Raw genomic sequence first — 15,580 nt, forward strand, 5'->3', positions numbered from 1 at the left:
AATTCATAGTAGCGGTTTCGGGAACAAACTGGGCAATATGGAAAACCTAAGGGAGAGATCGTGTAACTTAAATAAACTTGATGAGTGACAATTGCAAGTAAAATGGGCCACAAAGGTGACACAGAACAGGTGCAAAGCATGGCATGATAAACACCTGAAACTGAACAAGTTCTAAGCAGGACAGCTAGTGTTGAAACTTGAAGTATAACAGGCAGAATGAAATCAAACCTGGAAAGTTCAAAGTCATATGGTTAGGACCATACAAGATACGAGAAGTTGGTGATAACGGGGCGATCAAGTTATGTATGCTCGACGAGAAGGAAGTACCAGACCCGGTGAATGGGTCGAAGTTAAAAATTTATCATGAAGGGAATAGTCCCCCGTTGACGAAAAATTGAAAAAAAAAAGGAAAAAAAAGAAAAAAAAGAAAAAAAAAGAGTTATAAAGTCACCGTACGGCCAGCATACGAAAACTTGAGCAAAGCACAAAGACACCATATGGTACAGACACCGTACGATCCCTTTAGTACATGCAAACGCCATATGGGAGAAGTATTTGGTGTCATATGCAATGCACAACAAGTTTCTGTAAACTATACGACATATGGAGAAGGGGAGGAGGGACAACCTAAGACCATACGGCGTACGGTATTTCAACATATTATTTAAAACCGTACGATGAAAAAGAAAATAGAACATGAAGCCCGCACGTGCAAGACAGAAGGTAACCATATGGTGATAAGGGAAGGAGTGAGGAATGATGGGAGGAAAAAGGTACACTAGGCAGAATATAGGCCGTACGGTATGCTTTGAAGGCAATCAAGCAGAAGCAGACCAAGGACTGTACGCTGGCTACAAAAACCCATACGACATAGACGATAGTGAATTGCACTCAATCAGAAGCTGGTACGGCCATACGGGTATTCCGTGGAGGTTAGTGAATTGTTGCAAGTAACAAAGGAAAGTCCTTTGTGATAATATCCAGGGCATCACAAGCTTGCAATCAAGCGTCTTGCCAGGAGCGAAGCATCGCAAGCCTACAATTAGGCGTCTTGCCAAGAGAGAAGGCAGAAGGAAGCAGTCAAAAGAGGAGCAACAATTTTTTTTTTTAAAAAGACAACGACAAATCGAAACAGTTCAGAATGAGTAACGCATGATGCCCAATGGAAGGGAAAGACATAAAACAGGTAGTAAAACATTAGTAGTTGCCAGAAAGAGTGGAATCGGAAGAAAATCACAAAAATATTGTGTTTCATGCAATTTTGTGTGGGTTTGAGAGTGCTAATTTGGTCTTGGCGACGGGGGCGGTGCCCCTCGACCCCACTGGGGGCGATACCCCCTGGACCCCCAGTCAATGCAGTTATCAATCGTGGGAAGTGTGCCCAATGGATAAGACCTGGAGCTGCTGCAAGCATAGTGTGCTAGAAGTGGAAAGACCAACGAAGCAAGCCTTTCGAGAGGGGTGACACGCTTTGAGGCACTTGGAATAAGTGTTGGACGTGAAGCTGTTTTGGTGGATACATAGAGGGCTTGGGAGGAGCTGATCATCCAGTTGAAGGCAGTTCAATGACACTTTGCTCAATGTACCCAGTAGTTGGAAGCAAAGAACGCGGCACAAGTGGCCATCAAGGTTAGCTAAGGAAACAGTATTGTGTTAGCAGAGGCTACAGATGCAACGTGGTTTGGAGACCAGTTTGGTGCAGGCACAAAACAAATGTGAAAGTGGTGTGACGGAAGCGGATCTATCTTGTTGTAGTTAGTCAGTTAATGTATTATGTTTTGTTAATCTGTCTCGGATATTCGTAATTGTCATTCGGAGACAACCTTTCTTTTTTGGGGGGGATGATGTTGTCGGTAAAATTGTAATTCAATCGAAAGGCTCCTTCAGGAAGATTCTTATTATGTAGCCAACGGGCCCTTCGGTAATTGTCATGTAGCTGACGGACCCCTTCCAGAAGGTTCTTCGAAAAGTATTTATACACCCTTCGGGATCATTGTAATGATCATCAAAAGCATAATGTAACTGGCATATGCGAATAATAAAAGGAGTTCTGTTGTTCTTATCTATTGTCTGTGTGCATAAATTCATTTACCCATGGACGAGAGTGTGCAAGATAGTTTGAAGGCACTCTCTCATATAGACACATCTAATTTGGTGCCATAAGCATAAGCCACTAAACATGTTGAGTTGGTACTGTGGCATCACTTGAGGTGTTACAAATAGCCTCATGGGGTGTCTAATGGAACATAAAGTTGGTATTGTGGCATCACTTGGGGTATTACCAATATTTGCATGGGGTGGCTTTGACGAAACATTACAAAGTTGGAATTGTGGCATCACTTAATGTGTTAGGGATAGACACAAGGGATGTGTCAATGCCTTTAACACTCCCTTGGTTCCCTCGTTATATGTCCAAATGGTATGTAATTATCAACCTTTGTAATCTTTTTTGAATTACTTCTTATTTTCCAAAATTAATATTAGATGTCTTGACAAGATTGTTTTGGGCAAGACTAATTGGCCCACAACTAAAGGCAAGGAACAAGACAAATTTGATGAGAAAAATAGGGAAGTTGTTATGCTCATCAAACTCTAAGTCTAGGTATGCACGAGCTTTGCTAGACAAATTTAGAATGCAGGATTACAAACCTACATCTACACCTAAGGAGTTTGGTCTAAAGTTTTTAGTCATAGCTGGTCCTCTGGTTGTGAATGAATTTGCATTCAGGAAACTAGTGGGCAGTTTTATCTATCTCATCGTCACTAGACGTGATCTCAACTTTGCAGTGAGCTACATGTTCCATTTCATGACAACTTCTACTTCATATCATTGGGTTGCAGCAAAGTGAATCTTGCAATACGTTAAGGGCACTTCAAACTTTAGTATCCTCTATGTATGAACTAAAGATGCCGACCTCATTGATTACACAAATTCGGATTGGGGAGCCTTTGTTAATGACAAAAAGTCTAGTTTGGGGTATGTCTTCAGTTTGGGCACAAGTGATATCACTTGGACTAGCAAGAAGTAGCAAGTTGGATCTCTTTCCTTAACAGAAGCTAAATATCATAGTAGTATGTAATAAAGTAATGTTGTAGTCAGCTTTAGTTAAGCTTGTTGGGATGGGTAGTTAGGAAGCGAGGGGATGAGTCCATTGGTTCTCCCAACCAACCGGCTAATATAAAAGACTATAGAATATGAATGATGTACTTATATTGTCTTGGTATCAATAAAATAAATCATTTCCTTGCTACCTTAGTGTTCTAGTAAGAAGGTATGTTCTATGTTACTACTCTATATTTATCTTGTTATTCTGTAAACTTGGTTAATATTTCCATTCTACATTTCAGCAACATTAACCAAGTCTGAACTTGGAGGTCATTGACTAGGCAAGATGGAGTAATGGGCAGACCCTTCTTACCACGCATACAAGTCACAAACAATGATGGTGAAGAGGAAATATCCAAAGAAGATCAGTTGACAAACGATTTGGTGACGGCCTGGGAAGTTTCTATTGACGAGTGCATGCAAAGAGAAGCCTACAGGAGAGTAGTTCCGGAGAGCACAGTGTAGGATGAACTTTCAGTACCACCAGTATTGTACAATATACTTGGACAGAATCCTTGATTGTTGGCAAGAAGCTTGATACATGTGGAAAAAGAAAGAGCAGAAATAAAGAGATACAAAAGAAGACAAGTAGTCCTCCAGCAGTTCGCTGAAAGGACATGAGAACTGGAGGAGCATGATAATCCAAGAAAGACAAGTAGACACTAAGCCAATTCATGCCCCTGCTTACACAAATTCAGATTGGGGAGGCTCTGTTGATGACAAAAAGTCCAATTTTGGCTATGTCTTCAGTTTGGGCACAAGTGATATCACATGGACCAATAAGAAGTAGCAGGTCGGATCTCTTTCCACAATAGAAGCTAAATATCACGAAAGAGTCAAAGCAGCTTGTGAGGAAGTTTGGCTATGTAAGATGCTTTTAGACATCCATTGTCTCAAGCATGCCCTTCACCCCTTATTTTGTCACAATCAAGGGGTAATCAAACTTGCTAAAATTCCAGTCTTCAATAATCGAACCAAGCATATTAACCTTCACTGTCACTTCATTCGCCAACTAGTTGAAGATGGATATGTTCCTAAAGTAGACTAGACTACAAATATTCTAACCAAGTCCCAACTTCTAGATAAGTTTGTTAAGTTCAAAAGGCTTCTAGGTGTACTAGACAGATTGAACATTGAGGGAGAGTATTGTAAAAGTATCTCCATTAATATCTTTCTATTTTCATGGAATGGTTAATTTTGTAAATCTTATAAATATTACAATGTTTCTGATTCTCACAATTGTTCACTATGACAACAACTCTTTGTAAACTATAAATGAACATCTTGTTCCTTCATTTACTTCATTCAAATATTTCCCAAGTACCTATGTAATAGAAACATCTATTTCCAACAAAAGAAAACTTCAGGTCATTAGACAACCAGGTAAGGATGTTGTCTCACAGCTCATACAATTGGCCACTACCTCCAAAAGAAAAAGGCTCAAGACGGCCTCCAGATTGATAGAGAATGATGACTCTGGTCATCTATTATTTAAAAAACTCATCCTAACTCATAAAAAGAACCAAATCAGGCTATTGTGACTGACTTTAACATCACTCGAGTTAATATGGGGCCACCCAAAGAAGAAATAGATCTCCACGATTTGCAAGTTTCAGTCAGTAGTGTGACGAATAGGGTGGAAAAGAACAAATGGACAAAGAAAGTTTTGAAGGCATAATGGAGGAACTATTAGAAAGCTTGAGAGATTTATTAAGCCCGGCATCATAAACTTCCTTTTTTCCTAATACTATAATAGATCTACAATTAAAGAAAACAAAGAATTGGTGACCCAATTGCAGGTAGACACTCATTTTGGCCATATTGCACAAAGGAGTATTAGCAAGCGGAAAAGTAGGGGCCTTCCTTTCATTAACAATTTGACTAGATCCTGCAGTGGGTTTAAATTGGCAAGGAACAATATATCTTTCGAAATCACTGATGCCAAGATGGAGGAGACCACCCTTAAGGAGATTAACTTTGATAAAAGAAATCATCAGCATGGGTATTGATGTGGCAGCAACTAAAGGCATATTTCCTTCAAAGAAGACTCCCTGCAACATTCAGATTCATAATCTGGAATGGAAATGCGAAGGCTTACCAAAAAATAACATGGAGTGAAATAAGTTGCTTTAGGAAGCTAAGCAAATGATCACCCTAGTGATCCAAGAGTTTAAAGACATTGGATCTCATTTAAGGAAGGATAACTTAGGCATTGCTTGAGTTAAAAATAGAGTTTCAAAGTAACATAGACAAGTTAGCTGTTATGAAGACTTTAAAGATGGCCAGCATGATGAGTTGGCATAATAGACATATTTCTTATTTGGTGTGCCAACCACCATCAAAAAAAAGATTTTTAAGCCCTGCGAAGTAAGATGGTAAAAATTCCAGCAACGGAGAAATTGTGGTTGTCATCAAGGCACTGCAGGATTACAAAGATCAACAAGCCAAACAGTAGTCCATGCAGCCGAAAAACACAAACGTGGAACCATGGTTTTATTTTTATTTTATACAAATTGTACTAACACCTGTAATTTTCTCTAAGAAACCTAATTATAATTTTTATACAATTTTTGTAAACAGTCGGTTTTATGTAACTGATGGACAGTTAGGATGAAAACTCTTTAAATATGTAAAGTTTTGGCATTGGAAGGGACCAGCAATTTTGGATCCCTTGTTCTTTGAAACAAAACTGAGAATGGATTTGATTTTGCAAATCAATTTCAAAGTGCCGTTGATACCAATTTCTGATTTCTATGGGCATCTGTCGTCGGTAGGAACTGTGTCAGCCGACTTGATTGTCGTCGGTGTTTTTGTATTCTGTAGCCGACGGGTAAATAGTTTGTACTGGACATAATGTTTGTGGCCAACGGACTCCTTCGGGAAGGGTCGGCGGATAGTATTTATACCCCGTCTAGGATCATTGTAAATCATCTTATCTTATGAAGCATAATGTAATGTTCTGGCATATGCGAATAATCTAAGGACAACTGTTGTTTGTGTTTATTATCTGTGTGCATTTCTTAATTAACCTATGTGGTAAACATTTGGCGCCGTTGCAAGTCTTAACCCAGTTGTGAGATTCGGAAGCTCCTCTAGCTCTCGGCAGTGCCATCTAGACAGATGTTCAAGGTCTATTCACAGTGCTTCAAGGCATGGCTAATGGTGTTCACAAACTGAAGTCCTGCGCGCGGTGGATCTATCCGCTTCAATCTCTCTGCCAGTATCTTCTCTGCGACTCCCACTGCTAGAGCAATCATAAACTTGTTATTCTCATTGATAGAAGGAATGTCGGAAGGAAAAATCGGCTCACACGTATTGCTCGCTCAAAGTCCACAAGTGTTTTAGACGAAATCTGACTAGGAGGCGTGATTGTTTGAATTCTGTTTGTTATTTCCGGTGGAGGTATTTCCAAAGAAAGGCTTGTTTGTGTATTGTTTCTCATTGCCGGAGGAGACGTTCCAGCCAAAGATTGTTGGAGTTCTGTTTCTCATTTGTTGAGGAGAGATTGTTTGAGTTTTGTATCTCGTTTTCGGCGAAAAAAATGTGTAGAAGATGGGCGTGAGGGGTTTCCTTTTAGAAAATCAAACCAAAAAAAAAATGACGACAAATTCAAATAGTTCAGAATGAGTAACGGATGATGCTAAAGGGGAGGGGAAGCACCAATGGTTACCAAAAAAAGTGTGGTATTAGAAGAAAAGGATAGAAATAATGTGTTCCATGCTTTTTTTTGTAAGTTTCGGAGTGCTAATTTGGTCTTGGCGGTGAGGGGCGTTGCCCCTCGACCTCGACCTGGGGTGCTACCGCTCGACCCCGCCAGGGGTGTTGCCCCCTAGACCCCCAGTCGTTGCGGATATCATTCGTCGAAAGGGTGACCAGTTGAGAAGACTTGAAGCTGCTTCAAGCATGGAGTGTCTGTGTACCAAAGGCACTAGGAGTAGGTGTTGGCCGAGAGGCTGTCTTGGTGGATGCATAGAGAGCTCGGGAGGAGCTGATCATCCAGTTGGAGGCAGTGCAGCGACACTTGGCTCAGGGTACCGAGGAGCTGAAAACAGAAAAAGCAGCACAGGTGGCTATCAAGGTCACCTTCATTAAAGAGGCAATATTGTGTTAGTAGAGGCTACAGGTACGGGATGAAGGTGAAAGTGATGTGTCCGAAGCAGATTTATCTTGTTATAATCAGTCCGTCAATATATTTTGTCTCAGATATTTTGTAATTGTCATCCGGAGACGACTTTTCCTTTTGAGGAGGATGATGTCGTCGATAGAAACTGTGTCAGCCGACTTGATTGTCGTCGGTGTTTTTGTATTATGTAGCTGACGTCGTCAGTAAAGATTTTGTAGCCAACGGATAAATAGTTTGTAGCGAACATAATGTTTGTGGCCGATGAACTCCTTCGGGAAGGTTCGGCGGACAGTATTTATACCCCGTCTGGGATCATTGTAAATCATCTTATCTTATGAAGCATAATGTAATATTCTGGCATATGCGAATAATCTAAGGAGTTCTGTTGTTTGTGTTTATTATCTGTGTGCATTTCTTAATTAACCTATGTGGTAAACAGCATCTTTCTATATGTCCAATTTGATAGTCATAGCTGATTTCAGACACTGAACATAATACTCTTTGTAGTGTGAATGTTTACATGGGTGTCTTTATAGTTCTTAGAATTTGGCACATTGTCCATGTTCTCAATTGTATCTAAACATAGATGTTTATTTTTGAATGAATGTTTTATTCAGAAATACTTCAAGTTTTTTGAGGTTAATCTTCGAATTACCGTTCTATGAGAGTTCTTTCTTATTGTGATTGTCTCATGGTGATGAACAACTGTTAGTCCCTGTACTACTTTATGGTAAAAAGTATACCTAAATCTTCTCATTCAAAAAGTCAGAAATGTATCCAAAGGAGGGAGTTGCACCTTAAAAAATAAAATTCAAAGGGAAATAACTCATTGATTTACCCAACTGTTGATTAACTGATTGAGTCTTATGTGCGGTCATATCATCTCAACTAGAAATCTTTGGAAAGAGTCAAAGACCAATCTGTTTGGTGCACACTATTCAAAATCGATTCATTTTCTGCTTATGGGTATTGGTTCCTTGGACTTCTAGCAGCTAGGCAACATCATTCCATATGTCATGTCTTGTTGTTTGGTGCTTGTTTTACTTTATAGGCATAATTGCCCTAGGAAGAAGTGCCATTTTGGGACAGACACAAGGTAAGTTTGGAGGATTAAATTAACAATTTTGAAGACCAAAATGCCTTCTTTAGGAGCGCTTGGATGTCTAGGAAATGATTTTAATGGTTGATTGCAAGTTCAGAGCATTCTTTGACGCTTAGAATTTATTTAAATCGCCACCATCTTGTTGAGTACTTAGATTTGTTGCAAAAATTCCTGAGTTTATTTATCATGTTTGGAACCCTGCATTCCAGCCACGACTTATTGAATGAACTGAGCTTTTGACAGACAAAATCAGAGTTGAATCAAATGTCATGTTATTTGATGAAGGCATTCTAAGATAAAAGGAGTAAATGAGTGTCAGCTGATATCAAATACCTGTGATCTTTTCAAGTCGTCATATGTTAGTTGTATTTCAATTACTGATTTTATGCAATTTATGTTGAAAGTTAGGAGAATAGTGCTTGGCATAATGTAATTTACTCTAGAAAACATTTTTGTGTGATGTATATTGCAAAGTTTATGGAGAAAAACAAGTGAAATCTGAAAACAAATGAAATCAGAAAACAGTTACTATCCATTTACATAGGTATATAAACTTGCAAGCACTTAAAAAAAACATCTACAGTATATATTACATTTCATTTGAGATAAGATTCATGTTGATCAGTTAGTTTGTTATTAAAATACCACTGTATGAGTGGACAAGTTAAATTTTATAATTAATAAATAAACATGAAAGAAATCCCAAATCAGTAACCTGTTGCCAAGCTTGAATCGACTGGGCTCGCTTATCTACACGCCCAATCAAAGCTTCACGAATAAGAGGAGGAAAATGTCGTATTGTCTTTTCTGACCAGATGTGTTGACTTGTCCCTAAGAGTTGTTCTAATAATGGCTGAAGGAAAACCATTTGCTCAAATTCTGCAACTCCACGAGTCTTTATAGTGATAGCAAGATTCATCACCATTATCCTATTCAAAGTCTCTGTGAGCTCTGTTGGACCCTGTAAAATGCATGCTCCAATAAATGAAAGTGAAAAAGAAAAAATAATAACAGAACAATTATGTAAGCATAGTTTCAAGTTCTTTTCACCTTGAAATCTTTTTTCAAAAGAAAAATATCCCGTGAAGAAAGAATTAAGTTGATGCATAGGTTTTCTGCCAGCCTGAAAAGGCGGTGCTCACCACGTTTCCCCTTAAAAGTGACAATTATCTTTGCGACATCATAAAATAGTGGCTTCACTTTCCCATGATACCTAGCGAAAAAAAAATCAAACATGTTAACCTTGTTAATGAAGATTATTTTGAACATTAAGTAATATATGAGTTGATGGGGGCAAACAGATCTGATCCAACATTTAATAGCCTTAAAATAATAGAATTCAACCAAGCAATAGGTGGAAGGTTCACATCTTAAAATATTTTCAGACAATACAAGTGGTTACATGCGAATATAACATATTACATCCCTCAAGTAATTGACTCAAGAGATGAACTATTCTCTTTAAAAAAGCTGAAGGAGTTAAAATACTTGCAGTGGGCAAGGCTCGAGGCTCGAGACATAGATATTTTACAAGAAGAATACTTAAAATGGGGCTTAGAAGTCCTCACACCTCAGATCAAAATAATATCTAATGAGATCATTCAAAATGTGTTTCTGACAAATTAGATAGCTAGTGTTGTTATTCCCTTGTTTAAAAGTGGTAATATCAAGAACCTTCCCAAATAACCTCATTATAATGATTGATCCTCTTTTTGGTAAACTCTTTAAGAGCATGATAGAAAGACAAATAGTGTTTGAGCTGGAAAAGGAGGGAAAGAGAAATCGAAAAAGGTAGGTAGATGTGATGATAGGATAGCAAAGAGGCAAGCGAAAGCCAAGAGGAGATGACAAGATATGATCAAGAAGAAGCAAGAGAAGATGAAAGTAGTTAGCTGACACATCCAAAAAAGATAAAGACGACTCTCAACATTCAAAAACAAAACTAAGCTAGAATGAACCTTAAAATGTAAGCTAGTATGCAAAGGTGCAATTGCAAGGGTTATATAAGTAAGTCCTAGTTTTTATCATTGAGCCTTATTAGGGACATTAGAAGATCATAAATTATGAGGATATGAATATGATCTATATCAAGAAAGGTCAAGATGATGGTGCAGTAAGATTTCCTAAGTTTATTGTAGCAAGATTATGCTTGCATAGAGACACAAAATGTCGAGATGACCATAAGTATGCACTTGCAAAACAAACAAGGATGATACATTCTAGACCCTATGTGTCAAGCAAGACAAGCAAGACACTCAAGACACCTAAGATTGACAAGGTATACCCACAAGCAGAAAGCAAAGAAAAAATGCCCCATGCCCCGAGTCCTCTAGTTCATTACATCCTTGAGATACTATGAGGGAGGGAACACTCCGCAAAGAAATCATCATAAACAACATAAAAAGAAAGTAAGCCAACAAGTCTCAACTAATTTTAGTTTGTGTGTGTGTGGAAGTCACGCGAGTGTCTCTTTAGGACTCAAGTCTGCCAATGAGAAGTATCGTGACATCCTAGATTATAGCTAAAATACCCCATAAGTGTTGAAAACACTTGATGTCAAGGGAAAGTGTTGAGAAACACTGTTTGATAGGTGCCAAAGAAACACCAATGCACATAGAGACCTTGATAAGCTAAGCAATTTGTGCTCCCTAGGCCTAGACGATAGTCAATTCCAAGCTAGGCAAGGCAAAGCAAAATGAAGCAAATAGATTTTATGAGCGCAAATCAAGACTGATAGACATAGGTGCAAGGGTCTCAACTAGCGCCTGTTTCCAAGTTTTCGCCTCTTAGCAGGATTTACTAGCTCTTAAGCAAGATCACATAATTTTGTCCAAATGTCAAGCAAGGTATAGGATATGATGGAGTAGCAACTAGGTGGATAAGAAAAGATGGATGGAGCAAGATGAAACGTGATCCTCAAGGACCAACTCCTCAAGAGTACCCAAACAAGGGAAAGAGGTAAAATAGCCATATGAAGCGGGTTTTGGGCAAGCAAAGAAAGAGAACAAAGGAGATAGCATGTAGGATAAGCAGTTAAAGCCAATAAGAGAGATAGCATATAGAATAAGTAGTGGAAGCCAATAAGCGAGATAGCATATAGGATAAGTAATGGAAGCCAATAAGTGAGATGGCATATAGGATAATGACATGATATCATGAAAGTGTATAGTCCAAACGAGTGGACATGTCAAGAGGCCTATTAGACCCATGTTTTGCTTTATGTGATCAAGACCAAGGGGTCAATTGGATAAGATAGTGATAGGATAGAGAAATAAGAATGAAGCTAGATATGAAAGCTATGAGTAAATGAGCAAGTGCAATAGGTAAGCTGGTGGATAAGATACCCAATATGCAAGGATAGTTCAACATTGTCAAGGTCAAAGAGGGAAGATGGAATTGATGGATGAATTATGCATGAGGCATGATTGCCAGGTTTTCATCATGGTACTTATCCAAGGTGCCACAATAAGTAGTTTTCACCATAGGACGAACTTATTTCTCTTCACTTTTGCTACCAAGGTGCCACAAGAAGTGGTTTTTACCAAGGCACATTTTCATATTTTTAGATTTTTTTTTCCATTTTTTTAGATTTTTAGAATGAGCTCAAGCTTTTTCAATTTGGATAGTGCTTCTAGAGGAAGGATAAGTCATGATAAGCCAGGACCATAAAAAGGTACACTCAAAGATGTTGATAGGGTGATGAAAGGGGGATGATACAAAGAAAGGTATATAGAGGATAGGAATTCATACCTTGGAAAACTATGAGGATGGATAGTAGGTGAGTGTAGGCTTGAAAGGATTGCATAAGTGTAGGTGAGAAAGCGGGCAAGATCAACATTGATACACACCTTGAAGGGTAGTAGGATGAAGGATAAATAATGGATGAAATAGCTTGAGTTTTAGATGCATAAGGTGGCATAATAATTTTGGAGGAAGGCGGAGTGGAAGGATTCGAAAGCCTCTGAAGAAGATGCTTGGAAGATGTAGTGGAATGCTTTGGAAGCTTGTATGTGAACTTTGATTTGGTTTCAAGATTCAAGTCTTTCAAAAGAGACTTGGGAATCTATATAGCTTTTGATTTTTCTATTCCTATGGATGCTTTAGAACGCATTTCATGAATGATAAATTTAGGAACCCATATTTTCTTTGATTTTCCTCTTTGATTAGTGGACTTTTATGGTCTCTTGAATATTTGTTCTTTCTATCCATTCACATGTTGATTAGATAAGACATAGTGATCTTTATTTGTAAATGGATTCTTCTTTTTATTCTTAAGTTGATCATCCAAATTGATTCCAAAAGACTTGGGAGTTGTGGATGAATAAGGCTGATATGACAGGTTTATATGAAAAGGTGAGGGTTCAAGGATGTGTGCCTTTCTTGATCCTAAGCTATAGTGGGAGAAGTAGGGGATGAGCTAGGAGTGGAAGTAGGAGATGGAGGAACATAAAGTCCCAATACGGATAGAAGGTTTGAAGGCTTTAACTTAGATGGATAAGGACCAAGGATGGATTTGGAAGAAGCAAAGGGATAGTGAGTAGGGATAGCAGCATCTTTAGAGTGAGCAACGTGACCAAGTCCATTAATAGACTCATGAGTAGCTTTGATAGGAGCAACACCTTTGATAGGAGCATTTGAAGCTTGAGCATAGTTTTTAAGTGGATATGAAGAAGTAGAACAAGAGTTGAGACTTTCATCTTGACAATTTTCTTTGGATTGCATAGGCAGAGTGATTTTCTCATGATTTTCAGTAAGCTCAATGGAAATAGTGGAAGTGATGTCTTTGTCATACTTAGGAGGTGGGTAAGACATAGGATATGGAAGCGTGTCTTGAAGGAGATGAAAGGGTGCTTGATCTTGATCTTCCTTGACATTTGTATATTTAGCCTTTTGAGAGTCCTCTTGACATAGAGCCACTTCTTAGGACAAGGGAGAATATGAGGTTTGCATGATAGGAACTTCAAAAGGTAGCAAAAGACTAGTTGAAGTGGGCATAGTAGGCATAGCATCACATGAAGGTTGAGAATCTTTAGTCTTAGTAGCATGGAAAAGGTTTGCAGCCAAGTCTAAATCAGCTTGAGTTTCTTTTAGAGGTAGCCCTTGAGGATACACAGTGTGCGCATTAGGTTCTTTGTTTGGAGTCATGTTGGAAAGATTTGAAGTTTTAGGAAGTTCGTGAGTGTTGGAAGACATAGAGGTGTCAAGAAAACCATCAGTAGACATAGTGTCATCAATATGATCTCGCTCAAGAGAAGTATCATCATCTAAGTCATTAGGAATTCCAACTTCAATGACCCACCATCAATAAGATCTTGGATTTTATGTTTCAACTCAATGCAATCTGAAGTACTATGCTCATTATGTTGATGATAAGCACAATAGCTATCCACACTTCTATAAAACATTCTTCTCAAGAATACCCACGAAAGAGGGCATTTCAAGAGGCGGCTTATAGCCAATGAATAAATTGACCAAAAATTTTAGAAAGGAGCTTATAGTCTAGATGACCATTTTTGGTGATTACAACTACAAGTGTAGATTTCAAGAATGTGTTTACTAGTTTGTCTATGATGTTGGGTTTTATATCTAGTTTTCTCCACCAAGTCTCCTTAATGTGTCTGGTCAAAAAAGGTATGCAAGAATGTTGTTTCAACTTAAAATACTTGTTGGTGCTTTGCACTTTGGTGTCTGGCCTTTCTAGAACAGTTTGTTGTCTCAAGTAAATGTTTGAAAGGATAAATGATTATTGGGCTGACCTAGAATATTCATGCCAACAGTTTAATGATTGGACTAGCCTTGAGGAAAACAATACTAACCCCATGTCCCCATGTGGCTGCTCAATCTTGTTTTCTGCCAAAAAACAAGCAGATAAATTCCCCAATGCATTTTTTATTTAGCACCAAAGAATAATTCGGAATATCCTCCTATTTTCATGGTGCAAACTCTGCTTAAGTATTGAAAATAAGCTGTCAAAAAAAGGAGGGGTTGAAGTTAAGCAGCAGCTGCACATGAAAAAAGAGCCAAATGTCTCCACAATTTTCTTCCCGTTATTTTTATATTTCCTCCAATCTTCTCCCTCCAAAAGCATGTGTGAAAATTATAAGCAGAAAAAAAAAGTAGAATTAGTAATTTCATGGGAATGCCTGCTGCATAAAATATTCCTTAAAATATGCAGCAGCAGCTGCTAGTGAAATTAAGCTTAGCAACCACATGGGGAACTCCTCTAAACTGTAACTATTATGTAATATTAGTAGATAAAACAAATAGCAAAATATATTGCACATTCAACAGATAACTCCCAAATATAGCACATCGGAATGTAATTTCTCATACACAGCGTTAGCTCAACTCTGGTATTTTGACAATTTAATAATTTATAACAGACTGGGAGCAAGGATTACATTCCAAACATCGAAACAATAGAAAGTAAATATAATTCAGATTTTGCTGAGTGTTACTGAAAACACAAGCGGTCATGCACAGACCAGATCCTAGTCAAATCAACTGATTGTTCCGCACTTCCTGCAACATTCCCTCAGCAGCGCATAGAGGTCCTTGTTGACCTCTTCCCTTCGTGTCCATAATTCCTGTCTACATGCCCACTAGCTTCCTTTTGTGCACTCATTCCCTTTCTAGAGTCGTTTATGATCATGACAAGAAACAAAAGAACAACCGTTGTATTCTCCTTCCACCGCTCTCGAACATTTTCTTTTTCCCCACCTTCCCTTCATGTCCACAATTCCTGTCTACACACCCACTAGCTTCCTTTTGTGCACTCATTCCCTTTCTAGAGTTGTTGTTTATGATTGTGACTAGAAACAAAGGAACAGCCGTTGTATTCTCCTTCCACCATTCTCAGTCATTTTCTTTTACCCCATCTCTTTTTTGACCTTCTATCAACGGATTTCAGAATAATCCATTTCCATCAGTTTCCAAAACTTCCTCAGACTATGTGGATGTTGACATGGTTGTTAAGTCTCACATTTCAATTCCTAACAACACTTAATAAATCTATATATCCTTGAAGTTAATAATACAAAATTTTGTATTTTTTTATTGTGACAGTTGTATGGAAAATTTCTTAACAATCAGCAGCAAATTATTCAATGTAATCGATCTCTTAAGTTAATTGTTTTGAAACATTCTAAGAGCCTTTTATATAAGAAATACATTTTTAACTTATGATTTAGATTGAGATTCATTCATTCATATTCATTTTTTCATGTCTTTTTTATCAATTCATTTATAG

At 38.1% G+C, this 15,580-nt stretch overlaps 1 protein-coding gene across 3 annotated transcripts in view; it reads right to left on the minus strand.

Annotated features, from left to right (window-relative positions):
* LOC149564443 (mediator of RNA polymerase II transcription subunit) overlaps positions 1-15,580 on the minus strand; it is a 381,382-nt gene that overhangs the window by 129,580 nt on the left and 236,222 nt on the right. For all 3 annotated transcript variants that reach the window (XM_089817990.1, XM_089817989.1, XM_089817991.1), the window contains exons 11-12: positions 9,382-9,544; positions 9,047-9,292 (exon numbers count right to left, since the gene is read on the minus strand). In XM_089817990.1, coding sequence (XP_089674116.1) covers positions 9,047-9,292; positions 9,382-9,544 — 409 coding nt within the window. The remainder of the gene's footprint in view (positions 1-9,046; positions 9,293-9,381; positions 9,545-15,580) is intronic.

The sequence above is a fragment of the Cupressus sempervirens genome, chromosome 3 (genome assembly GCF_028749045.1).
Source record: "Cupressus sempervirens isolate cs-2001-9-10 chromosome 3, ASM2874904v1, whole genome shotgun sequence".
NCBI classification, from domain to species: Eukaryota; Viridiplantae; Streptophyta; class Pinopsida; order Cupressales; family Cupressaceae; genus Cupressus; species Cupressus sempervirens.